Genomic DNA, 26064 nt, shown 5'->3' on the forward strand with positions numbered 1-26064 from the left:
ACAATCACCTTGGCCAGCAACCAAACAGGTTTTTGCCTTCCGCTGCCCTGGGTGCAAACTCAGACCCTGAGTTTGCCATGCAATTGCACCATTTGATAGCAGCAGTCTCAGAACGACAGATGAGATATTTCACTCACTTTTACCCAAGAAACTCTGCAGCCATGTGCAAGTCGCTCTGTGTTAGGATGTGCCGCTGTCATGAACGTTACCTTATTCTGCACAGCAGGCTTTGGGGTAGTTTTTTTACAATGTTCTATTTGTTTTTCTTCCCACACAGGCAGGTTTTATAAACCAGAGCAGCTGTTCGAAGGCTGAGGGGAGAAGGGACTGTACAGTCTCCACCCTGAGATGACAGCTCCACTCAGCAGGAAGTTGCTTTTATTAAAATATTTTTGAAAGCATCCATCCTGCCTTTTGCAGAGCCTAGGCTCCCACGGACACTCCTCAGCTGGCTCAGGGCTTGCACGGTTTTCAGGGCTTGCATTTATCTTACAAAAATCAGCTCTCTCTTCCAAAGAGCATTTCTAAGAGCCTTGGTTTTCCCAAGCGCTGTCAATACTCAATTTCCCTACACAAAGCAACTGCTGCTTGCAAATGCCAAGCCCCGCTGTTGGCCTCTTTACAACTAATCAGTAGTCGTAATAATAACTATTATTTTTAATGCTGGGAGCAGTGCCAGTGGATGCGGTTCTTTTGTGGTGTGTGAAATACACTCTGCAAGGTGTGATTAATTTTTATGGACATAAGCGTAAGGCAGAAACATCCAAACTTTGCGACACCAAGGGATGAGTTGGCAATTAGCCAGCAGCCCTTGGGCAGCACCTCATTTGCATGTCAATCTGCATCCATTTAACATACAAAAAAATCCACATGCCATCATAATATTGATATCATTGCTGGCAGGTGAATGGAGCCTGCCTGGTGCTTTAGTTCAGCAGCTGCTATACACAAACCACAGGTGACTAGCTTTGTCTTCACACCACAGGGAAAGGGCCAGCTGCAGGCTGTATTTTAGGACTCCACCAGAAAAGTTTCATCCTAGAGCTACATGTAGGGGTCCCTGATCTAAGAGAAATATTTTGTGACTTATTATAATACTTAACTTCATATGAACATTTATACATTGTTTGAGCTATTCAACAACAGCTGTGCTGCACCCCAGACATGGCTGCATTTCAGTGCTTACTGACATGTTGTTTTATTTATGTCGGCCCTAACTCACAAGACCACTGGGAGGCTTAAGATAGGGCCCAATCCTGCACACCTTGTGTGAATAATCTTTACTGACGCATGTTGTCCTATTAAAATCAATGGGATTGCTCGTATCAGTGCATATCGCTTCTTTAGTGCGAATAAGAGTTTGCACATCTTCAACATATTTGCCAAGTACTTGAAGATTCTCAGGAGAAAAGCAAATCAGACGGCTAACCTGCTCCTACAATGGGCTTCACATGTGCACAGAGGGCTACCTGAATACATCTTTCAGTGCGTGCAGGATTGGGCTCCATCCTTCTTAGGTCTGACTTATCCTGTTCCAGGAAGTCATTCTCTCCCTCTCGCTTTTCATTCTCTGCAGCTGCTTCTTTTATTCCTCTCTCTCCCTCTCTGGAAGTCAATAATTTACAAGAGTTTGTTAAAAAAAACAACCCTTAGAAGCAAGGCTGGGGATGGGAGGGGGGGCACTATCTTTTCAGTTAGCCCGGCTGGAGCACAGAATCCACCAAGATTTACATTTATTGCAAGAATTCAGTTAATTGTGTTTGAATAACCCAGCCCTTGATGCTCAATCAATAAGAGAGGGATTATAGATTCACTCGTGATCTTTAGAGCTTAATATCCTCCCTTTCTATATTTACTGTTGCTCAAACATATTTTCACAACATGTTCCACACTTGGCATCATTTCCTGCCAATTAACATGCTTCCAGATTGCCTTCTTTACAGATGTTTACATTTCCATTTCAAGATGCCCATGACACGGAAGTGTTCACAAAACCTAGCTGATGGGGCCACCACACCCCTGGCACAATTGCTTGTGTGTTGTTGGAGTAATATTTGAATGCCATCAACTGAAAAACTACCCTCAGCGCCTTTCAACCACCAATTGACAAATCTACTCGGTGTGAGAATGGGAGCTCTTTGTTCGCATTTCACAGCCATCCTTTCTGCATAATCCCCTCAGTGTATTGTCCACAATGAAAAAAGGCTACAGAACAGAATTTGCTCACACCATTGTTGAAAAGAAAAAAGAATTTAAAAAAATACATTTTCCTGTGTATGAAATAGATGCTTTGCAATGATTAGGACAATTCTGGAGGTGGGATATTTTTTTCCATATGTATTGTTCCCACCCTGCCCTTATGTCTCAAATGTCCCTGTTTTGAAGGAAGCCACTCATCTTAAGTCTAAGGGTACCCTACAAATCAGGACAAATTTAGTCTTGAAAGTTATTTACTTTGTTGTTGTTTTTAATCACAAAATTGACTTTGTAACATTGAAGGGTTAAATCCTACAGCATGGAAAGTTTTTTTGCTTGAATTATTTTGTGTCCTTCATTTGGGGCCTTGCTCACATGTTTCATCCCAGTCAGGCACTAGCCCCTTGAGAGATGCCTCTCTTAACTCGTATTGTTGAAATTATGATCCCCTTACCGCCACCCTCTGTAAATTTCACTTCCTGGCTAGGGCAGTTCTTTGGTGAATGGAGGGAATCTCAAAACATGGCATTCGACACACCCACAAAACCCTCAGCCCTAGCAACTATGAATTCTTATTAATGACATAACCGAGCTATCACAGAGTACTTTTCTTCTATTGATCTCACCTTGCTAGCCTTATGACACCAGCCCTTAAAATGACCCATTTGTAGGCATCTTCATGTTTTATTATTCATATAGTGATACAATCTAATAGCCAACCAGAGTGGTGCCCCATGGCGATAGTAATGTGCAATCCCATCAGAAACCTGTGCAAGCAACAACTCCGTTCACAAGTGCGAGTCAAACACGGGCACCTTTGTATGGCTATTGTTAGCATCACTCTGTAATTATGATTCTTAGTGCCAGCTGCCATTGTTCAGTGACTAGCCCTCCTGGGCCCTTTTGCCTTGGCTTTTAGCTTGAGATCTAGTCTACCTGTCTGAATTGCTCCCAGCTGGGTTCAACGTGATGTCACCAGATCTCAAGTATCTTACCAAGAGTACGGGATTTTGAGTTCTGGGAATAATCCAGGAAAGATGGGAAGAGAAATTGTGTTGGTTTTGCAAAACCGAGAGCAGGGAACAGTTTGGAATGGATCCAAGTGCCATTTAATCTGAACCCCAGTCCCCACACTGCCCAGCCCAAGGTCAAGGAAGGGGAGCTGATGAATGGCTCTGCTTTGGCCCATCTCTAGTAATAATCCAGGTAAACACTCTTCCTCCATCACTACCAGCGGCTCCACTTGGCAACTATTGTTCAACCCACTTGGCAACTCTGGGAAGCCAGAGATGTTACAGTGTGTGTTACATAGTCAGGTCCCCCCCCACTCCCGCACGCGCGCGCGCACACACACACACACACACACACACACAGTGAAGGAGCCGGGGCTAGCAAGCTCAAGGATCCTGTGGGGTTTTTGTGGGGTTTTTTGTCTTTCAGGTGAATCCTCCTCGCCAGTAGTGAGTTTTTGGTGGTTTGTTTTCCAGTACATCAGGCAGGATGATGGGTTTGTTGCTGTGTAATCCAAGGGGAGACTGGAACAAACAATTGGGTGTGTGTGTGTGTTCAAATTAATCAATGCGGACTAACAAACCAACACACTCAGCCCATTGGGGTCCCTTTAACTTTCTTTTTAGGAGCAAGTCCCAAGCCTCACAGTCACAACTCTTCCATCTGCTCCGTTCCCTATTAGCCTTTAGTCTGAACAGAAAGTGCTTCCAACATGGGCTAGCTTGACATTCCGTTAATTTCTTCTTTCCTTGATATCCCCACAGGGACCACCTAACACCTCACTTTGAGGCAGTCATATGTAGCCTTAGTGTTTGTGCTGAAATATATCTCAATGCATGCTGCAGGCAGAAAAACAAGACAAGAGTGATCAGACACCGGAATGGACTGTTTTGTTTTTATTGTACATTGCAGAAATAGCCCTGTGTCGTGGATAAAAGTGCAACATACACAATATTTAAGAAAAAAAATAAAACCCTTCTTGAGGTCTGTCTTTTAAAGTTGCAAACAAAAACAGTAAAATATTCCCTCACACAAGAGGCATTTTTTGCACATATCATGCAAAAAAAGTAAAAGAACTCAGAAGATATTATATATATACATATATATGTCTAGATATCAATAAAATCCAGTAGAGAGCCCTATAAAGAACAGAAAAAAAAAGACCAAAAGTGCTACTTTACATAGACTCAAAGAGCACTAAATAAGAAAGGAAAACAAACTGCCATTTGGCAGCTCAAGATATTTGGCACTCTTGTGATTACATTGGATTTTTTTTTGTTCCATTTTTAATACAGTCTATTAAAGAGAATAAACTGCCACAATATAGGAAAAAAACCTAAGATTGCTCACACTACATACTGCATGTTCGTTAGAAAAAGCTGAGCATATTTTTCTGTTTTACATATAAAATTTGTCCATTTGCGCTAACTTGAGCCGCTGCTCACAGCAACAAAGTAATACAAGCTTTAAAAAATAAAACAATAATTCTTCCTATAATTCATTCCTTATAAAAGTTTTTTTCACACATTCCATCGATACGTTAAAATGTGACTAAAATGAAATATATATATATAATTTATATATAATTTTTTAAACATCCAAGGACATCAACATAAAAAAAAAACCCAATGAACTGATAGCATGTTACCTCCAAGTGCACAAAATCATTTTTGCAAGATTAAATAATGTAAACAAGGTGCTCATTTGGAACAACCATGACCAGCAAAAGGTACCACGGTCTGAAAACACTGTGTTTTGCTGCATTGTTAAAGTACTTTAAACCCCAGATTTAGAATTGTGCAATATTCATCATATAGAAAAAAGAAATGACTAGTAATTTAAACAACATAGCTGCAACTGATACACTTTGATTTATTACTGTTGTTTGTGGATTGGATTTAGGAATTTCTTTTGTTTTTGTTTCTTTTTGTTTGGATTTTTGTTTTGTTTTGCACATTACTAAAACCTTCTTCCTTTTCATACCTCTTCTGTCTCCAAGCCTGAGGTTAAGAATCAATTTGCTGATGTGCATTGCGGATCGCAGGCTAGTAATGAAGGATATCAGAGTGCTTTTTTTGGTTGGTTGGGGTTTTTTGCCAATAATGTGTTACATTGTAAATTATTTCCCCTCTTTACTCAGTGTCTTTTCAGGGAATTAAACACCAGGAGGTGCCTTTTCTGAAAGATTTTTCAGCACATCATCAATTCTATCATCTTCAATGACAACTGTAAAGCAGAAAAACAAAATAATGAATACATTGTAGCTTCCCTTCTTCCTCTCCCCTTGCTGTTGCACGAATTCCCCTGGTATTGCAATATGCCCCACTGAAACACATATGGTTCTACGGAGTCTCTCTACCTAAGTACAAGACAACACTGAATTCCAACACACACAGAGAGCATATGGTTACTGCAAATGTTTTTTTTTTTTTTTTAACTAGCATCGGAGTCAGGGAAATATGAGTTTCACAGAGAAAGGAGTGTGTCCATTCAGCAATATGCTACTATTTGAAGAGAAGAAGTGATACCATTGCAAAGAATTAAATGCACTGGATAATATTACACACTTGTCCAGTGTTTTCAAGGCCACCAAATGCTTGGCCATTAGGGTTAGGTTGTAACAACTGATGGGTTTATTTAAAATCCACTGCATTAAACTGTAGCTGAATGGCCACCTATCACTCTAAAATGAGTTGCTGGACCTCTGAGCTCTCTAGATGTCAAGATAAATTGAGGGAGAGATGCTTTCAGGTTAGCTATATGTGACTCTTAAGACCACCTGGTATTTCTTTGTCTCTAGGGTCATGGATTCAGGACTCTTTAGTTTTTATCATAAACATGCAATGGGGAGAGAGAGAAAGAAAGAAGAAAACATTGTGTTAACTGCCTGGTGACCTTCCCTCTTTCCCATGAGTATCTACAGGATCTACTGCAGTTTTTTCCACTCCTCATTGCCTCTCAGTGCAGATTCAAGCCTCTCTGCGCCCCCCCCCCCCCCAGCAAATTCACGCGAAAGAAGGAATTCTGCGTCCAAGACTCATACTTGGATTGGATGCATTTAAACTCGGCAGAGAAATACAATGCCCACCTCTGACAAGTACACAGACTGTTTTTTTTGAACTACAGGGAGGTGTTCACTTCTCTGAAGAAGTGAAGATACTGTTGGGGGGGGGGGTCAGTGTTGAGTGTACAGGGAGAGCCACAGAGGAGTGGAAAAAACTGCTTTGGATCTGCTCAGCTCAGCTGTGGGGCAAAAAAAGACCCCTGGGTTTACACTGCTAAATGAGCAGATTCCAAGCTGCATTTATTCCCCCTCTCTGGCCCCACACTATGGATCACTCCTGCGCACAGAGAAGGGAAAAACACCCTGGAAAAATGGAACTGCAGTAGTGCCCAGTCCACAGCGCCCTGGGATTCCCCCTCCCCACACCCAGCACGAGGAGATCCCTGACCCCTTAACTCAGCACCTCAACCCATTCAGCACTTGTTAAAAGCCCTTCCTCATCCTGTTCTGCTCCAGCCAGGTACCTGGGGAGCTGCATGGCTTCTGACTCCTCTCTCATGCTGCTATCACCCCCAGACTCCCCTCCCTGCAGGGGGGGGGGGGGCTGCTGCTCTTTTCCGAGCAGGTTGGGAACCTGGAAGGAACCCTAGGGGTGTGCGAGGCGCGCTGGCCCCCGACCCTCCTGCCGGGACCACTTGATGATTTCCTGCTCTAATCCCTCTGGGGCAGCTGGCACTGGCCGCTGTCCGGAGACAGGACCCTGGGCTACAGCCGGACCATCGGTCTGACCCAGCCTGGCCTTCATGAAACCAAGGGGGGGGATCAGGGCTGGGGAGAAGTGACTCGGAAAGGGATGGGGGGGGGTTCCCTGCTTTGGGCAAGGGGGCGGGCAGCTACCCAGCCGGGACTTACCTCTCTTGCTCCTGCCGATCTGCCCCAGCTTGGGGGGCCTCTTCCCCTGCCCCCCCGCGAAGAAGTTGCTGGTGTCCTGCAGGCGGCAGGTGAAGGAGATCTGCCCCACCTCCCCGCCGTCCCCATAGTGGCCCAGCTTGTCCTCGCCGTAGGGCAGCACCTCCGACATGCTCTCGCCGGGCGGCGCGGCTCCCCCCGGCGCCCCCGCTCCCCCTGCGCGCTCGCAGCCGGCAGACAGGGTCCCCGCTGGCCAGGCAGCCCGGCCCGGAGCGCAGAGCGGTGGCGGCGCGGTCCGGCTCCCGGAACGGATTCAGCAGCCCGGCCCTGGCCACATCCTCCGGCGGCGGCTGCTGCTGCTGGCGCTGGCTCCGGGCTCGCAGACCCGGCACCGCGCGGGGCGAGGAGGCGGCGAGATCCCTGCAAGCGCAGCAACGTCACCGAGGGCAGAGCCCAGCTGCAGCCGCGCGCGCGGGCTGGGCTCGCCGGGCTCGCCTGCTCCTTGCCGGGGGGGGGGCGGGCGAGAGGCTCGCCCCTCCCCTGCAGCCCCCGCCCCGGGCTCCGCCTCCCCGCCCGGGTGCTTTCCCTGCTGGGGGCGGGAGGGCTCGGCCCGGCTGCCCTGCTCTCGGCCCTTCCCCCGCACCTGCCGCCAGGACCCGCCGCTAAAGGCAGCCAGGCTCGGCTGCTCGCCTCACTCAGGCGTGGCTCTCACCACTGAGCCGGGCTGTCTCCTAGCGGGGAGAAGCAGACCCCGGGCCTCCTGTCCCCCAGGGAGTGAGCCCGGCACCTCTGGGCCTGGCCGCTCGTAGCCCCGGCAGTGATGGATGCAAAAAACAGGGAGAGTCGCAGCACCTCCGCCACTGCAAATGTAGCCCTGCTCCCAAGCCTCCTGGGCTGGAAGGCCGCCCTTCCCCTCCTCGACCAGCCCCTGCTCCTGCCTCCCTCTCCCCATCGCTAGTGCGGCATGTTCGCTTTTCTTGTGTTTCCTGGTGCACATCCTCGTGCTCCCTGGATTTCTTGCAGGGCCCCACTTGCAGCAGTGGGGGGGGGGCTTTCCGCAACCGAGAGGGGGTGGAAGGTACAGAGCCAGCAAGTGGCCAGATGCTCTGCTGAAAAAGAGAGGGGCCGCGGCACTGAAGTGTTACCGTTGTTCCTTGTTTGGAGGAAATCTTTCCTCCCTCTGCCCCCTTGCTGCTGGGATCTACACTCGCCTCCCCGAGTCTGGGCTGGGTCAGTCTCTAATAAAAGCGCAGGGACCCCACACAACCTCAGGTGGAGGTTTCGTCGGTTCCCTTTTAAAATCCGAGCATTTTGAACAGCTTCTGACCGAAAGCCTCAATAGTGAGATTAACAGAGAAACACAGAAAGCAGGGACCTAGATACTCTAGCCTGATCTAGCCCGGTATTTAGACTGCTCACCAAATTGGGAAGAGACTAAGTCCCCCCATGTCCTTCACAGTCCTAGAGAACTAATTGTAAGGAATATGTCTCTTACCGCTGGCTGGAAGTGGGGAGAGGCCCTGTCTGTGTAAATGCAGTTTGCTCCTGCTTTGCTTAGGACTCTTAAATATTCTGCTGATGGAGCAGTGTTTTGCTCATCCACTTGGCTATTGTTGGGTCATAAATTGTGTTAATACTAATTGCAATGTCTGTCATTAGTGTGGGGATACCAAAAAGAAAGACTGGGCTTAACATAGTAATAGAGATGTGGCCCTGTTAGTCTAGTCTAGCTGAAACAAAAAACAGGACTGTGTAGCACTTTAAAGACTAACAAGATGGTTTATTAGGTGTGAAAGCTCATCACCGAATAAACCATCTTGTTAGTCTTTAAAGTGCTACATAGTTCTGTTTTTTGTTTGGGCTTAACATGGCTCAAAAGAGGGAAACATTCTGGCTACATCTAGACTGGCATGATTTTGCGGAAATACTTTTAACGGAAAATTTTTCCATTAAAAGTATTTCTGCAAAAGAGCGTCTAGATTGGCACGGATGCTTTTGCGCAAAAGCATCCGTGCCCAGTATAGATGCGCAAGAAAGCTCTGATGGCCGTTTTAGTCATCGGGCTTTCTTGCGCAAAAAATTAAGGTGCCTGTCTACACTGGCCCTCTTGCGCAAGTATTCTTGAGCAAAAGGGCTTATCCCTGAGCGGGAGCGTCAAAGTATTTGCGCAAGAAGCACTGAATTCTTACATTAGAACGTCAGTGCTCTTGCGCAAATTCAAGCAGCCAGTGTAGACAGCTGGCAAGTTTTTGCGCAAAAGCAATTGCTTTTGCACAAAATCTTGCCAGTCTAGACGCACAGTTTAAAGAAGGAGACTCTAGGGTGGGTGCATATAAACACAGTTTTGCTCCTGTTTGCTTATAGTTGCTAGATACTCAGCTGATACAGTGATGTTCTGCCCATTGTAATCAATGTGGCTGTTCTGAGGTCCCATATTATGTTACTATTAAATGCGGGATGTAACCCTTCTGCCAGGTGGAGCCAGCAGCTTTCAGGGCCAGGTTCGATATCTAGGGGTTCCTCTTCATCCATCCCGCATGGAACTGGCTTGAGCCCCCACCCAGTAACCTGGGAAATTCACCCATCACCCTGGTGGATTAATTTGGGAAAACAAGAGCTTATAAACAAAAAGCCTGAGTAAAAGTCCCATGGTGGACAGGGTCCTTTTCCTCTCAAGTTCTTTAGTCCAGCAATCTAATGTCCCCTGGACATGCCCAACCCTTCTCTGCACCTTACTCACAGTTGATGCCCTTGGTCAGAGCAGATCCAGGATTCAGAGGTGCATCTGCAGAATCCACCTCCCATCCTAGGTGGGGGGTAAAGAGGCATCTTACTCACCCCACTGGTCACTCGCCATTGGCCTGCTCTTGGCTGACCACCTACCCACCTGCTGGCTGCTCATCCTGCCTTTGCCACTCATTGCATCTCTCCACTGGCTGTCCCACTGGCCATCCGCTTGCTGCTCCCATCTGCTTGTGCTGGATTTGGCTTTGGGTGGAAACATAGTGATTTCAGCTCTTAGCCCAAAGCACAGTCCAGCCACAAGAAATTTCAGCATCTGCTGGAGTAAATTTATAATAATAAAAGAGACTCTTTACGGAGCCTATTTTAGCTGTATCGTCTATCAGTGGGGAGATACAGGTTGAACCAGTTTTACAGCTTCCTCCTGGAGGGCATGCTGATGGGAGTCCTGCCCTTCCCTCTCAACCTCCCAGAACTCTGGCAGTGAAGCCCTTGTCCATCCAAGGTCCTTTAAAAACTGACAGTGTCTCTCTCCTTTTGAGCTGATTTGAATACAGTCTGCATTTGCTGTAGCCCCACAATAACTACAAGCCCTGGTGATCCTATTTCACAATTCCTGCATTTAGTGTTCACATAATTTGTGACCCTACAACAACCAAATTGATTATGATAGGCAAAACACCACTGTCTCAGGTGAATATCTAGCAAATTGTATTTACAGGCACCCATCCAAACCAGGGGTGGGGAACCTTTCTTGGGCTAGAGGCCACTGGCTCACAGAAAAATCAGCCGGGGGCTGCACACAAGTTAGGAAAAAAAACCCCAAAAACGAAACCCTCACTGACGTGGCCTCCAACTGAGAAGGGGAAAGACACTCTCCACATTCCCCTTGCACACCAGAGCCTGATTGGGGGGCAGCCTGGAGCTTTGTGTGCTCCAGCCCCACAGCATGGGTTCCTCAAGTCTCAGGGGCCAGATCCAGGCAAGCTGAGGGGCCACATCCAGCCCTTGGACCTTAGGTTCCCCACCCTTGCTTTAAATGAGAACGTTTCCCTTTTTTGAGACATGTTAAGCACAGTCTTTCTTTTATGTATTCCCACAATAATTACAGATATTGCAATTAGTATTAACACAATTTGTGACCCAATATCAGCCAAGATGCTTACAATGAGCAAAACACAACTCCATCAGCTGAATATTTAACAGACCTAAGCAAAGCAGGAGCAAACATAAATAAACCTAGAATAGTGATAGAAATGTAGCCGTGTTAGTCTGGTGTAGCTGAAACAAGTTACATAGCTACGTAGTCCTGTATTTTGTTTCATAAATAAACCTAGGATCTCTCCCCGCTTCTAGCTAGTTGTAAGGGACACGTTCCTTCACATCCTTCTTACGTCTGTGGTACGTGCCCATCTGAGCCTTTGTTATAGACAATCCAGTTCATTGTCCCTGAGTAAGTGGTACCTTTCTGCAACAATCCCTTCATTTATCTTTGGTATTTAAGTAATCGTCCTTTTCCTCTCTCATCTTTTGCAGGAATCCCCATCAAGTATATTCTCCCAGCACTCCTGGGAAAAGAAGCCTGAATGTTGATTTTCTGACAAAGGTTATGCAGTGCCCTGGCCAACTATTACAGCAGCGAGAAAAGGGATGGCAAAGCCCAATTCTCTTTAGCCTCAGAACAACAGCACAGTAGTAATAACTCCAATGCAGCAGGTAGAGCATTTGCAAGTCTTGGGCTGAGGCTGTTGTCATCTTCCTTGAGATGAAGCCTTAAGGGAGATATAATCTCCTACGCAGCAGGTAGCTTTACTCTATAAATGGCCCAGTCTCCTAATGCATGCTTTGCTTCTATAACCAGTCATCGGCCTGGATGAAAAGGAAGGAGTCGCTCCAAGGAAGTGTGGATGTGGCATGTAGCCTGTTTATGGAGCTAGCCTGTATAATGAAGACTGCTGTGGGGTATCTATATACATGCAACTGACCCTGTAACAATCTACATGGCACCTGGAGGGAAGAGCACAAGTTGCAGGTGGGAAGAGTTTGGAGGAGACACTGGGGGTACATCTAGACTACAGGCTTTTGTCGACAGAAGTTTTGTTGACAGATACTGTCGACAAAGCTTCTGCCGACAAAGAGCATCACTCTAGACTACATCCAGTTCTGTCAACAAGGCAAGCTACTTTGTCAACATGACAGTGTAGACACAAAGGACAGTGTAGTTGCAATAACGCCTTCTGTCGACAGAACTCTGTCAACGAAAGGCGTTATTCCTCGTAGAATGAGGTTTACAGCCATCGACAAAACTGCTGAGTTCTGTCGACGTTATGTCGACAGAACTCAGTGGCAGTGTAGACGCAGGTATAGTTTTGTCAACAAAAGTCCACTTTTGTCGACAAAACCCTGTAGTCTAGACACACCCTGGGAGGTCAGTCTGTGTGCACATAGCTGGAGTGCTAGCTGCCCTTGTAGCATCCCCTGTGAACAATATTCTTAATAAAGATTTAAGTTAGTTTTAGAAACATGGCACCTCTCTCATGTCATTACTCAGCATGCGGTATGTGAAAGAAGCATCTCTCCTGTCCTGTTCTCAGATGTGTCTTTCTGTCACTACTTGCTTCCAGCAGTCCCTGCTGTACTGAAGCAGGTAATGTAATGTGATAAGCTGCGAATGCCTCCTAGAAACCCTGGTGTACTCCCATGATGCAATGTGTCCGAAGCAATGCTTGGGCTACCTGACACCCCGTGACTTGCTACTGCTGGAAGGCAAACAAATGAGCCCCGTGGTGCCCAGAAGTGCTAGGTATGCCCTGTAGCAGAGTCACTCTGGTACACACAGGCATGATGATAAGAATACGTCCGACCAGAGCAGTCTGGGAAACCTATCAGATAGGACATGTCCACAATCCAGCATCCCCACATGAATTCAGTAGCCCTGCTCCCAACAGCCAAGGCCGCTAAAGATAAATGAGTGGCTGAAGGAGCATGCACCAGGGCTCTCCAGTCTCTGATTCATGGAGGAGCAGTATTGCCAACGTGCTGTTTTATCATGAGCCTCACAAGATTTGGCGATTTTCTTAAATCCCCAGCTCCTGGCATCATCTTGCAACCTGAGCATCTCAGCTGTTATTTCTAGCCATTGTTGTTGCAGAGAGAAACTTGGAAATGTGAACCTTACAGACTCAAAAGCCAGAAGGCAAAGAAAGATCCCAGTGCATTTTATTTTTTAAATTTCATGTTATTTAAGCCACGCTCACGTTTTTAGGGGGTCTGATTTTTCAATGGATGCCTGCCTGCCTACCTCTGTCCTTTTTTGACCATGAGGATGTAACTTCTGCCATGGGGGATCAAACAAGGGGAAGCAGGAGACTCCTACCCCAACACAAGGGCCATGCTACAAGACACATGGACTGTGAAAATTTGAGTCAATGTCTGTGGTCCTGCATGTCCCTGCCCCACACCAATCACTGTGAAATTGCAGGACTGCGTGATCCACAGCAACACAAAGGGTACAACATTACAGCTGGCTTAGGGCACGTGGCAACCCCTCTGTGACCTAAAATGATGCTAGACTATACAATACTGCAAGGCCGTGTAATCCAATGCAACAGAGGGAGATGGGCCATTGCAGCATACTGCATTGCAGCGACATCTGATAGGAACACCCAGTCCAAGGCAGGCCGACAAAATGGCCTCCTGGTTCAGAGATTTAAGCATGGTGATCCCCATTGCAGCAGAATGAGGCCAGGACCTCACGGAGTGCCACAGATATATGCTGATGCCACCATAGCAAGGTTATATGACAGTGACTAGGACACCCACCTACCATGCCCAGGGCCGGCTAGAGCCATTCCTGTGCCCCGGGCAGCCGGTGAGCGACACATGCGCGGCTCTGCCCCTGGGCACATGGCACATGCGCAACCCCGCCTACCGGTGCGCTGCACACTTTATAGCTGCAATCGGGCGAACCCCTATAGGTTGGCACCCCGGGCAGCTTCCCGGCTAGCCCCTCCCTTAATCTGGTCCTGACCATGCCAGCCCTGTACCCATACCACACAGCTCCAGTGAGTGAGTGATGTTTTAAGGGCATAGCTAGCAGAGTTCATGAGCCACCGCTGAGTCTGGCAGCCATTTCTGTAGGTTGTTCTTCCCTTCGAGCAAACCCCTTTTGCTTGAGGTGTGTTTCTGTTTTGGCCCCACACAGTAAAGAGGATTCATGTGCGCTGAGTAGTGAGTTCCCTTAAGAGTTGGAGGAAGAAGGAAGCTCCTTGTGAAAAAGTGAAATCCGTCACCTGTGCCACCAGGAATTCTGCCGTGTGAATCTTAGAATGTGTTGATCCTGCAGCCGTTCCCTTTTCTTCAGCACTAATTTAGATGTTCCTCTTGGGCAGATTTATTCAGTACATGGAGAGTGTGAACCGGAGTGCTGGCGAAAAGTGCCAGACTGACAGCCCTGAAGACTGCAATCTTGTTTCTGCAGAGACCAGGGAGGAGCACAGGCAGCGGCAGCTTACAGAGTAGGGGCAGCGGTGAATGGGGGCTTTTGAGGTACCAGGAGCAGAGCCAGTCAAGCCTGCCTTGAACCCCAGGAGGAGGGCCGCATCCTAGAGATGACTGAATAGTTCTATCAATGGCCTGTCTGCATGCCCACTCTGGCCTTCGATTCTCTCCTGCAGCTGCCAGGAAAAATCCTAGTTAGTGCCCAGGGTGGTGGTTTTGGGGTGATACCTGGACTGATATTTCCTGCTCACCACACACCGGTCCCTACGCCACCGTCAAATAGGAACAATATTTCTGTCCTTCCTGAGCTGAATCTGAGTCACTGACCTAGAAGCAAAAGGCTCAGGATGTGCTGTTACCAAGCCCGTGGCCCCTGTTCTAAAGCTCTGTGATGCATAATATTCTTTGAGGCATTCCCAACAAATTGCCATCTTGAAGCCTCTGATGCTTTGGAAGCATTTCTGGAAGCAGGGGTCTGGACAGCTCGTGAGACGGAGGTACAGAACCTTTCATTTCTGGCGTGCTGATCCGATTCCAGCTCGAGAGGTCTGTGACTGAATGTTATTGCCACTCAAAAGCTGTTCTGCGCTCTTGGAGGTTAGCTGGTGGTCTCAGGCCAATTCCTAGTGAACAGATGCGCACGTGAGTCTCGGCACTAATTAACATTCCTGCTGGCAGTCTCTGCTGAGATCCAGCAACTTGAGTGGATGGGTTTAGAGACACAGCTGCCCTCTCCTTTTCAAGGTGTGTGTGGGGGGGGAGGCACATCAGAAAGAGCAGGGTATGAGAACGTGCAATATTCTTGCTCCTGATGTGCTTGCTCTGTGGATACAAGACTTCAATTTTCAGTGCCGTCAGGCTCAAAACCTTCCACCGTTGCTTAATTCAATGTGCAAAAATGGAAGTACCCTTCCTGGGTCTGGGCACCCAGGTGACGCTGAGCATTGGCAGGCTGGGCCGAGAGACTCCGCTATGTGGGTTTTGTGACAGTATGCCCGAGAGAGAGCTGGAGGGCACGGTGGTTAGTGACGGTGGCAGAATCACAACACTGGAAAGGAACGATGTCTGAAAACTACAAAGCTCTTCAGCAGCAGATGAACAGGCGAACAAGCACTTTCCACTCCCGAGAGGTTTAAGAGCTCCAAAATAGGTTAAGTGTAAATTAAGAGCCCTCCTCGTGCATCTTCCAAGAACCAACCCACCCAGGAACACTGGAAACCTGATTCTCTCAGGCCTGCCCAACCTTGCTTGGAGATGCTGGCTGCCAGCTCCCCAAAGCCTCGCTTTCTGGTGTTTCTGTAATGAATAAGCGCATTCCAGGCTTTGTCTGCAGACTCGCTGGTCCCAGTGCACAGGAGAGGTGTTTAAACAGTTACATTTACAGAGTGAGCTTCTTTGGGACCCTGGAAATCACTTGGCAAGAGATACAAGAGCAATAGTGAGGCTGCAGCTCGAAAGGCAAAGTCGGGTCTGGAGAAGGAAATACCAGCGGTGCCAAAGTCCCTGATTAAAACACTTCATGAGAAGCAACTCTGCCGCTCTGTTTTGTGCAGCGTGTCACTCAGCAGAGGAGAAATGATACAGCAAAGGAAATAATAGGCAGTAATGGGTCAAGCAGCTGGGCATAAAAGACTACATTCATTGAGCACAGCTTTTGGATAATTGCCCTGCCTCCACAATGGGGATTTCTCCTGTTGTTAACTAAAGGCCTGCTATATGGTGGAGGCAGCGTGGCCCCAAGGACTGAACACAGGAACAAGGACCAAAATCATTTAAAGCCTAAGCACCTCTCTGCCACTGATTCCCTTTATAGCCTTGGACAAGTTACATAACCACTCTGCTCTCCCCCCCCCTCCCGCCCCCGTAAATGGGGCCAGCAATGCACTCTGTGAAGATAAAAGAATAATTCATGTTAGCAGAGTGCTTGGAAAACGAAAAACACCAAGTTGCTACCTGATAAAGGAAAAGTTCCTCAGTAGCCTCAGCTTTTAAGAGCTACATTTTTACCGCCGCTCTTAAATGCACCTGGGTTTGTGGGCTCAGCAGACACAAAGCATGGTGTGGCCACCAAACCGACTAAGGATAGCACACCAGCATGCTCTTAACTGCTGCACACTCACATCCTGCTCCCGCACCAGCATGAGGTTCTTAGTGAAGTTAGCAGCACTGCCTGTCACAGAGGGGTCCAGGAGCCAACGGGTTAAACAGAAGTGTATCAGAACACCATGGTTTATTAATAAGGCATACACCTTGCTCTGGCCTTGAAACGTGCTTGGTGGGTTCCTTGCAGGAGAGAGCCGGGAGAGCTGCTTGCTGGTTCAGTTTTCACTTGAGCTGGCACTAACCACCCAACTGACCATGTGATTGGCTTCAGGCTGCTTGATACAACTGTGGTGTCTAATCTAGCAGCTGGCAAGATCAGGCTCCTATTTTAAAAGGAGAGGAGTGGGGGTAAAGCAAGAGAGGCAGCGTCTTCTGCATGGCAATTGTTCTGTTCTCAATTCAGGTGCGTAGTGACGTTTCCATAGATATTGCGTTTAGGATGGGTTCTGCAGAAGCGGCATGTTACGCTCGATAAAAAAACCCTATTTTACAGCTGTGCCTATTTTACTGACTGCTCTAGGGCTCGTCTACCACTCAGATGATGATCATGCAGCAGAGCTGATGTTGGATGAACACCGCACCAAGCTGCCAGGTCCCACCTGCAGAGACCACATGGCTGCTCATTGGTTTGCGGCCACTGCAGGCTCTTGATAGAGCATTGTCTTGGTATACCCCATCTGAGGAAGTGACTTGCAAGCACTCTCTGGACCATGGCAGGCAACCTCCTAGAGTTTGCCTGAGGAACATAATCTCTACTCTGCCCAGCTTACTCTGGGGAGGGGACTCCAATCGGATGGGAGTAAGAGGTTTGCCTTCCATATACATTCTCATGCAGAGCCCTGTGGATTTCAGTGGGAATACTGATGTGAAGTAACCACTTGCTAAGGGAAGAAAGGGGTTCCAGGGTGCCCCAGAGTGAAGGCACAGAATCAGCTGCCAGGAGGAAACGAACAGCTATTAGAATGGATCTCTCCTTCGAACAACATGGTGGGTAACAAGCCACGTACGCTCATTCTGAGCCTGCCCCAGAGCTTCCCCTGCCTTGATACTGTCGTTCTTATGATCAGTCCATGTGGCTCAGGCTGTGGCTGCTTTGTGGGTAGGATACATTTCATGAGCACTAAATTCCCATGCACTGTTTTCCTATTTCTTCCTGGAGAGTCTGGCTGAAAACCAGCAAGACAAGCTGGGGCAACGGGAGGAGAAGAAGGGGATAATTACCTATGTGACTGTGCATGTCGGAGACGTAATGGTAATATTAGCTCTGCTATCCTACTCTACAGAGGACGGCCAGTATCATCAACCTTGTCATGCAGCTGGCAAAACTAGAGGCAGAGAGAGGAGAAGTGACTTGACTATGGTCACAGGGACAGTCTAGGACAGTGATGAGCTGACTTCAGTGGCTGAGGAGCCACATTAGCCATCCACATTACCCCACAGCGCCACAGTATTGAGAATTCATGGTTTCATTTCCTATGGCATTATCTATTTTATATAATTATTCACACAGCAAATATATTAATAGCTCAGTGCAAGTCGATCCCTTAATTGGGTAATAAAAAAGTAAAAGTATCTCGACTGGTTCGTAACTTAGATTGGTTAATAATTAAATTACACAGCGTTTTTAAAATCATGTGCTGCAAAGAGCCACAGCAGACACATGAAAGATCTACTTGCAGCCTTGAGTGTGAGGATCACGGGTCTAGTAGCACCAGGACTGGAACCCAAGTCTCTTTACTCCCACGCCAGCATGGGGCCCACTGCCCCATAGTGCATCCTCCATTAAGATATAAAAAATCCCATCATTAAGAGAGAGGCGGTGACTGTAACACACTTGAAACCCTGGAAAAAGAGAACATGAGGGGAACACACACACACACCCGCACACAGAGCTGTCACTGCACCAAAAACAGAAGCATCAATTTGTTTCTTTAGATATTCAACATCTCGCAAGTTGATCAAGCTCCGTCTCTGAATTCTGTCCCTGGAGACAGCTGAGCTAAGAGCTGAGATCTTGATGGATTCTGCTGTTTGCTGGTGCGTTGCTATTAATTCTATCAACTAAGGACGGAAAGGGATAGCAGTCAGATTCAGAATCCCCCAGAAACTGAAACGAGGGGACTAATTAAGCGAGGCCCTGGCTGCTTATTGGCAACCCTCCAACAACTGAAAGGGTCTGCCTGCTCAGAAAAGTGACTGTCGATATAGCATCGTGGGGTCACCTGTAGCCCCTATCGTTTTAATAATAAAGTAAGTTGACAAGAAAATTTCCTCGCCTCCAGTTGTCCCTTCATACTCCATTTGGAATCTGAGAGTCATATGGGGTTATTCTTGTCCACTGCATCATCACTCACGGCCCTTGGCAGGTGGGCTGTAAAACCCCTGTAATTGGTTACCAGCTAAATGTGATGTTTAACCGATTAATAGATTAAAAAGGGGGCAGGTGGTGGGGCTGCTTCAGTGTAATCTCCCCCCACGGCTGCACTGGAGCTGGCCTGGAGCAACTCACTTGAGTTGGTCGGGAGTAGCCCCCTGCCTGTGGTGGGTGGGGAGCTGCTCTAGCCCCCGCCAGTTAACCGGAACTGGTAAGCATCAGCTGTTAAGGTTGGTGCTTATCGGTTAACCAGTTAATCTTTCACATCCCTCCTTGTCTATAAACTGCCTTCCGTGTATCTCCCCTTCTATCACCAAGGTGGCTCATGTTAACCGATTACTACAGAATTCTGCTGAGCTCCTGTCTCTTTACCTCCCAGAGCTAATAGGAGTAAACACTTACTTTTGCCAGTAAAATCAGCCGATCTGATCCCACATACAAACGAGGAGCGGATCTGTTGACTAAGCACAAGTGATTTGTCCATAGAAGCTTTTCAAAAGAGACAGGCACTTTGAGCTACCGAGAGATTTTTATGACATCATAAAAAACACAGAAAGCGCTTTACGAGAAGCTGCGGAGAGACCCTGAAAATTAAAAGACACTTAGAAAACGTAGCCAGGGAGAAAAACAAAGAGAATGCAAGACAAAAAGAACAGAGATCACCTTTTCCACATGAGAATGAGAAGCCAATAAATGAAGGGGGGGGGCAGATAAACACAGGAGCATGGGATCAAAGGGATTTGTAATACAGATTAAAGCACCAGTTTGGGGCTTACTTATTTTGTACTGTAGTAACACCTAGAGGCCTTAAATGAGATGAGGGCCTCATTGTGCTTGACACTGTACACACTCATAATAAGAGACAGTTTACAGGCCCAAAGAGTTTACACCCAAAATAGACAAGACAGAGCAAGGAAGTGGATAGGGGAAATGGAGGCATAAAGAGATTAAACAATTTGCCCAAGCCTATAGCAGAGGCAACAACAGACCAAGGCCTTGAGAATCCCAAGTCAGCCCCCCTCTAAGACCAGCTTTTGTCCTCTGGCTTGAAGGTGTTTAATTAAAATAGTGAGCACCGAGTCTCTCCTTCCTTAATATTTATGGGGGAGCGAACATCATGGAAGGAGAAATTATAGTTCACATTAGAACCAAATGCAATGGGGATAATACACAGGGTCACAGAGCACGGAGAGATCATAATAATAACATGCATGGTTATGGCGATTTTCCTCATGAAGGATCTCAAAGCTCTTTAACGATTTAGTGTTTTGCGAACTAGACACAGGATCGGGATCATTTCCATCATCACCGAATTGCAGCCACCTCTGGGGATGAGGCCTGGCAGCTGTTTAGCAGCTAAGGTTGCCAGGTGTCCGGCTTTGAACCAGACAGTCCAGTATTCGAGCTTTCTGTTCGGGAAACAAATTGAAAAAATAGAAATGAGAAAATAGAAATGTCCGGTATTTTCTAAATAAGATGTAATGTAGATTGTGATGTAATGTCAAGTGTGGCCGGTATTTTTGTTGAAACCATGTGGCAACCCTGTTAGCAGCAAGGCAGAACTCAAGAGCTGAAGACAGAAAGTGAGGGGAAACACCTTTTTTTCCAAACAAATCTGCAAGGGAAGGACGAGGAGGGATGTAAGAAATGTGACAAAGACCTGCCAAGCTCAGCATTACAGGATTCATTATATAAATCTCTATTAGCATCTTTCTCCTCCCCAGCGCTGATGAATTCTGCTGCATTCCTTGGCTGAAACAGGTGGCTGGGGGAGTGGAAAACAAACCCTCATCTGAAATGCACTGACAGGTACAGTGCTCGCACAGTAGTGGGAGTGAAAGCGCCTAGTGGTGAAACAGAAATAGCCTTGAGTGGCAGTTCCCTCTTCACTATGGCTCTTCATTATTGCACCCTCCCATCCTTAGTCCTCTCCTCCTCTGCCTGACCCCACTATTTCTAGGAGAAAGAGGCAGCCCATTAAGATCCTGGGATTGGCACTGCAGCTTTTGCTAGAACTAGACAAGCAAGCTGGGGAGAGGAGGGGAGAGGGCAAAGTATCATGTCGTACGTGTATCGTGGGTCTACTGCGCCATCTAGGGAACAGACAGGACTGGACCATGCTCAAAAGCCGGGCAGAACATGCAGCTGCAACTGTGCAGGCTGAAAGCTTCTGAACATTCTGTTACGGATGAAACGTGTCTGGCTTAGGAACATGCTCCACTCCAACTGCTTCCCCGAGTTTGTTCTGCAGTAAGTCTCGCTGCTGCAAAAATGTCGTCTTTGTTTTGGTAAGAAGATGATAAATGAATCCTCGGGATAAGAATAAAAAATGGCAAGAGGCAGAAAGGTCAGTTTCAGCCTGCCGGTGAGGCATTTCTTGAGTCACTGCCTGATTTCTAAATCTGCAAGGATCTACTTTCAGACGAAGCCTATAAAAGTCCTTAAGTCAGAGAGACTCCTGACTGGTGCAGCATCACCAGTGTATCAGGACCAAGCAAAGGCCAATGGACTTCAATTAAGAACTCTTTGTTAAATGTGAATCAAGCCATTAAGAAACTCTACAGAGATGTCAACATGATAACTTTCAGTTTCTGGTTTCAATTTTTTAAAAGACCTGCGTACTTGATTAAACAGCTATTTCTTCTCTTTGCAACCCAGCCTGCCTTGGATCTTGTGGACAGTCCTGTCAATGCGACATCCGTCTAGTCACTAAAGCGACTGAATAGTCTTTTGATTTGGATGCAGGCTAGGACACTGGATGGGAGCAAAGATGCTCTTTGTCAGAATGCCCATCTGGCTGGTCCTAGGATACAGGGAAGGAGAGCAGCAAGCCTCCTTCCCAACCCCTGGCCTCTTCCCCGCATGTCCTTTCCTCTTGATACAGATCCCTGTTGCATAACATGCCCTGGATTGTTTCACTGCAAAACTAATACAGCAAATTTACCTTTTAAAAAGACTCCGTTCAGCTCTGGATACAGTTCTCCAAGGGGAAACTCGCCTGTGTGTGCCTGCAATTAAATCTAACTACCCATTGTTTTAGCGAGAACCACAAAGGGCAATGGGTTTGTGCTCTCTGTCCTAGCTTTGCAGAAGCAATTCATACTATTCCCAGAACTGACATAATTGTTGACACTGTGACACAAAGATCTCTCGGTTTAACCTCCTTGGCATTTAACAAAGACACAAAGCACGTAATTCACCCGTTATTCTCGCAGCCGACAAGAGGCGTTTTTGTCAGAGGGAGTTGTTTTCATTTCAAGCAAAACAAAACTAGCTCGGAGCTGGCCAAGCAAAGGGAGTCCCAAGCGAGGACTATAAAAGGCTGAAACGCCTGTTCAACTTCAGTGACAGCAGCGGAAAGTGTGACAGTCGCGCTGTGCTTGCAATAACCTTTAATGGTATCAATTTAATGTGCGCAGGGCAGCCATCATTCTAACACAATATGTATCAGGGAGTCCAATAACGATGAAACAGCTGTACAGGAAGTGACTAACAAGCACATCTGGGAGCCAGGAGGAATTTTTGGAGGCAATAAAATGGAAATTTGTTTTGTCCAAGATTGATCAAGTAGTTCAACCCTTTTCAAAATTAAGTGAGACTCGGCTCCTCCTGATCCATTTCAGTCAAAAATCCTGGATGAAAGGCCATAATGAAACACACTGACAGTGCAGCGAGCTCAGCTTGCAAGCTAGGCCTGGTAATGTATTCTATTTCCATGACAACTAAGCTAAACCATTTTACTGATAAATGAAGAAGACACTGTGATGGGTGGGGGAGGGAGCCATTGTCCCACATCCCCTCCCCCCACAGCCTCCAACAACCTTCACAATCCTTGATGCCGCCTCACTCAACAGCGGACCTATGACCACGGCAGACAAGCCAGGGCGCAGGATATGCTGGGCACAGAGCGTGTCAAAGAGATGCTTGTTAACACTGGTAAGGAGATGATGACAAGTCTGAAGGAGTCTTTGTAATGCAGCCGTAGAGCAGCGTTGGGGTAGGTGCAGCATCTCTCCAAGTGTCCCTCTTACGCTCTTTTCCTGTCCTATGCTGGACTGGTTTAGGATATAGGACTATAAACAAGCACACAGCTCGGTCAGAAGTTCCTTTCACTGCCAGTTTGAAAGAGCCACTCAGGTCCAGACTACATGCTGGATTTCAGTGATGAGGGAAGCTGCAAGAAGAGGGGCCCAGTTTAGATGGAAAAGGGGGAGCAGGAAGGATGTAAAATCCTGTTGAAAGAGGTAACTGGTTAAATGTTAAGTTTAACCTGTTAACCAGGCTCCCGGAGGTGAGAGGGCCGCTCAGCCCAGGCTGGCTAGAGTGGCCCCCTTCCCTACCCACGATGTGGTGCACTGCACCCGGCCAGGCAGGAGCAGCCCCCTACAACATGGGTGGAGGGCAGCTCCAGCCCAGCCGGGCCTGCCACGTCATGGGCTGCTCCACGCAGGCTGGGCGAGCCCACTGCTGGCAGAGGGCTGCTCAGGCCTGCCACACTGCCCCGTGCTATGGGTGAGGGGCTGCTTCGACCAGGTTCTCTGCGGCGCACTATGGGTAGGGGGCTTCTCCAGCCTAGCCAGGCCACTGGTTAACAGCTTACATGGTAAACATCACTTGGTAAGCATGAGTGAATTAAGTACAGAACCAGCAGCCAAAACCCCCTCAACTCTCCACGTTCTTCACTACTCCATCTGTTAAAAGTGAATACGCACCTCACGCAGCTGTTTGGGACCAGTGGTCCCTGTAAGCTGAGTGACTGGGCAGCTGCCCAGGGGAGATTCAGGTGCCACCCAGCTCATTAGCAGCATGCACGCAGCCAGCAGCTTGTGTTTCTAGTGGCAATGCACATCTGCACGAAGGATGTTAAGAATCGGTTATTTCATTAATCGAATAGTTGATGCATTTTTGCATCGACTGTAGAAGGCCCGATTTGAGACCATCTGAGTTCGGACCCCCCACACTTATAAAAATGGTTGTAAGTGCAGAAAGGGCCAAAACCACCCAACTTCCATCCTGGGCCTGCATTTACGACGGTGCACAGTGCCTATCCTAAATGAGGATTCAAGTTACGACACCCCCAACTTGCGATGCTTTCCCAGGAATGGATCGCATCGCAAGTCAGGGGCCTCCTGTATTCGATTAGTTGATAAGGCGGCGTTTCAAAGGGGCAGCGCCGCACGGCTGATACGGGGCTTAGTGCCACACAGAGCCTGGGGTCAGCTGGGGACTCCAGCTGTCCCTGGGCTTCGTGCGGCGCTGCCCCTTTGAAACGTCGTTGCAGCATTTCAAAGGGACAGCGCCACACAGCTGATCCTGGGCTTATCAGTACACGAAGCCCGGACTCAGCTAGGGACTCCCCAGGCTCCCTGTGGCACTGCCGCTTTGAAGTACCCCCTTCATTGTCTCTATCTGATAAGAGGCAGCAAGCTGGGGGGGGGGGGGGGGAAAGAGAGGGGGCGGAGCGACCAGTTGACTATCCTGTCAACTATCCGATAAGCATTTGCTTTTCAGATAGTCGACTAGTCCTTAACATCCCTTATCTGCACATACCTCCGTGCATGTAAAATTTATTCCACACATGGATGAGAAAAGAGGGAACATTGTTTGAGAGTACACAAAATTTAAGGATACAGACCTTCATTCCTGCACTTGTTCCAATACCAGAGACCCGACTCTCAGCCAGATCCTTGATGACAGTATTGCTTACTTGGAGTGGGAGCCATATAGCAACTCTTTGAGCTCTCTTTCTCCACTCTGACACAAGAAATATGGAGAATGATGGAGGTCTTCCCTATCATTCCAGCTCCAACATGTTCCCCTTTAAGCTAATTGCCTTTTTAACCCATCAATTTCCATTGGAGTTGCCATTCTAATCTACCCAAACTCATCTCCTCCACTCTCTGAAATGTTTAATCCCATTATATAGAGGAAAAATCATAACTCCTGATCGCTGGAATCTGTCTTTAATGAGCCAGCAACTTGCTTTGCATGTCATCAGAGGTATGTAGTAATGTTAACGAATCAGAACATGATATGTAAATGAGTGCATTGTTACTGGCTGTGAGTTCCAAGACAGTAGTTTACTTTCCAGATATGGGGTGTGTCTAGACTACTGAGTTTTGTCGACAAAAGTGGACTTTTGTCGACAAAACTATACCTGCGTCTACACTACCGCTGAGTTCTGTAGACATAACGTCGACAGAACTCAGCAGTTTTGTCGACGCTGGTAAACCTCATTCTACGAGGCATAACGCCTTTTGTCAACAGAGTTCTGTCGACAGAAGGTGTTATTGCCTGTAGGGTTGCATCTAGACTACAGGGTTTTGTCGACAAAGCAGCTTGCTTTGTCGACAAAACTGAATGTGTCTAGACGCTCTATGTCGACAGAAGTTTTGTCGACAGTATCTGTCGACAAAACTTCCGTCGACAAAACCCTGTAGTCTAGACGTACCCATGGAGTGAAATCCCCACTTTAGAATAATAGCTTCAAAGGAAATACTTTTAAAAACAACTAGTGCCCTGTAGCACCTTGGAGACTAACAAAAAACTATAGATAGTATCATGAGTTTTCGTGAGCAAAACCCACTTCCTCAGATGAGCAGAGTGGAGAGAAAATTCAGGGCTACAGCAAAAGTTGAATATTCTAGTGTGATGAGTGAGAGGGGAACTATACTTTTCTGGACATCCCAGCCATTCAGTTAACTACATTGCCTGTAAGGGTTAAACCCAATGACAGTGAGCTCTAGGCTACGTCTACGGTGGCAGCTTCTTGCACAAGAACTCTTTTGTGGAAGAGTTCTTGTGCAAAAACTCTTCCACAAGAGAGCATCTACACTGCCATGTGCTTTTGCGCAAGAGCATCCATAGCAGTGTGGACGCTCTCCTGCGCAAGAAAGCTCTGACGGCCATTTTAACCATAGGGGCTTCTTGCACAAGAAATTCATGTTGCCTGTCTACACTGGCCTCTTCTGGAAGAGCTCTTGCGCAAGAGGGCTTATTCCTCGTGGGGAGAGGAATAACTCTTCTGGAAGAAGCCCTATTTTACAACTCTGTACTGTAAATTTACTTCAGGAAGAACGCTCGTGCAGTGTAGACAGTCGGCAAGTTTTTTGCGGAAGAACTACTGTTCTTCCACAAGAAGCTACCAGGGTAGACATAACCCTAGAGTCTCTAGGAATTGTTGGCAGGGAGCCAGAAGAGCCAATGCAAACAGTGTTGCTTTTTT

At 47.4% G+C, this 26064-nt stretch overlaps 1 protein-coding gene across 1 annotated transcript; it reads right to left on the reverse strand.

Annotated features, from left to right (window-relative positions):
- Positions 1–4088: 4088 nt before the first annotated feature.
- CAMK2N1 (calcium/calmodulin dependent protein kinase II inhibitor 1) lies at positions 4089–7640 on the reverse strand. Its single transcript, XM_075906385.2, has 2 exons — positions 7124–7640; positions 4089–5433 (listed from the first exon to the last, which is right to left on the reverse strand). The coding sequence occupies exons 1-2, from the start codon at positions 7290–7292 to the stop codon at positions 5363–5365; spliced, it is 240 nt and encodes a 79-aa protein (XP_075762500.1). The 5' UTR covers positions 7293–7640; the 3' UTR covers positions 4089–5362.
- Positions 7641–26064: the final 18424 nt, after the last annotated feature.

This window comes from Pelodiscus sinensis, chromosome 24 (genome assembly GCF_052426305.1).
Source record: "Pelodiscus sinensis isolate ZL-2025 chromosome 24, ASM5242630v1, whole genome shotgun sequence".
NCBI lineage: Eukaryota > Metazoa > Chordata > Testudines > Trionychidae > Pelodiscus > Pelodiscus sinensis.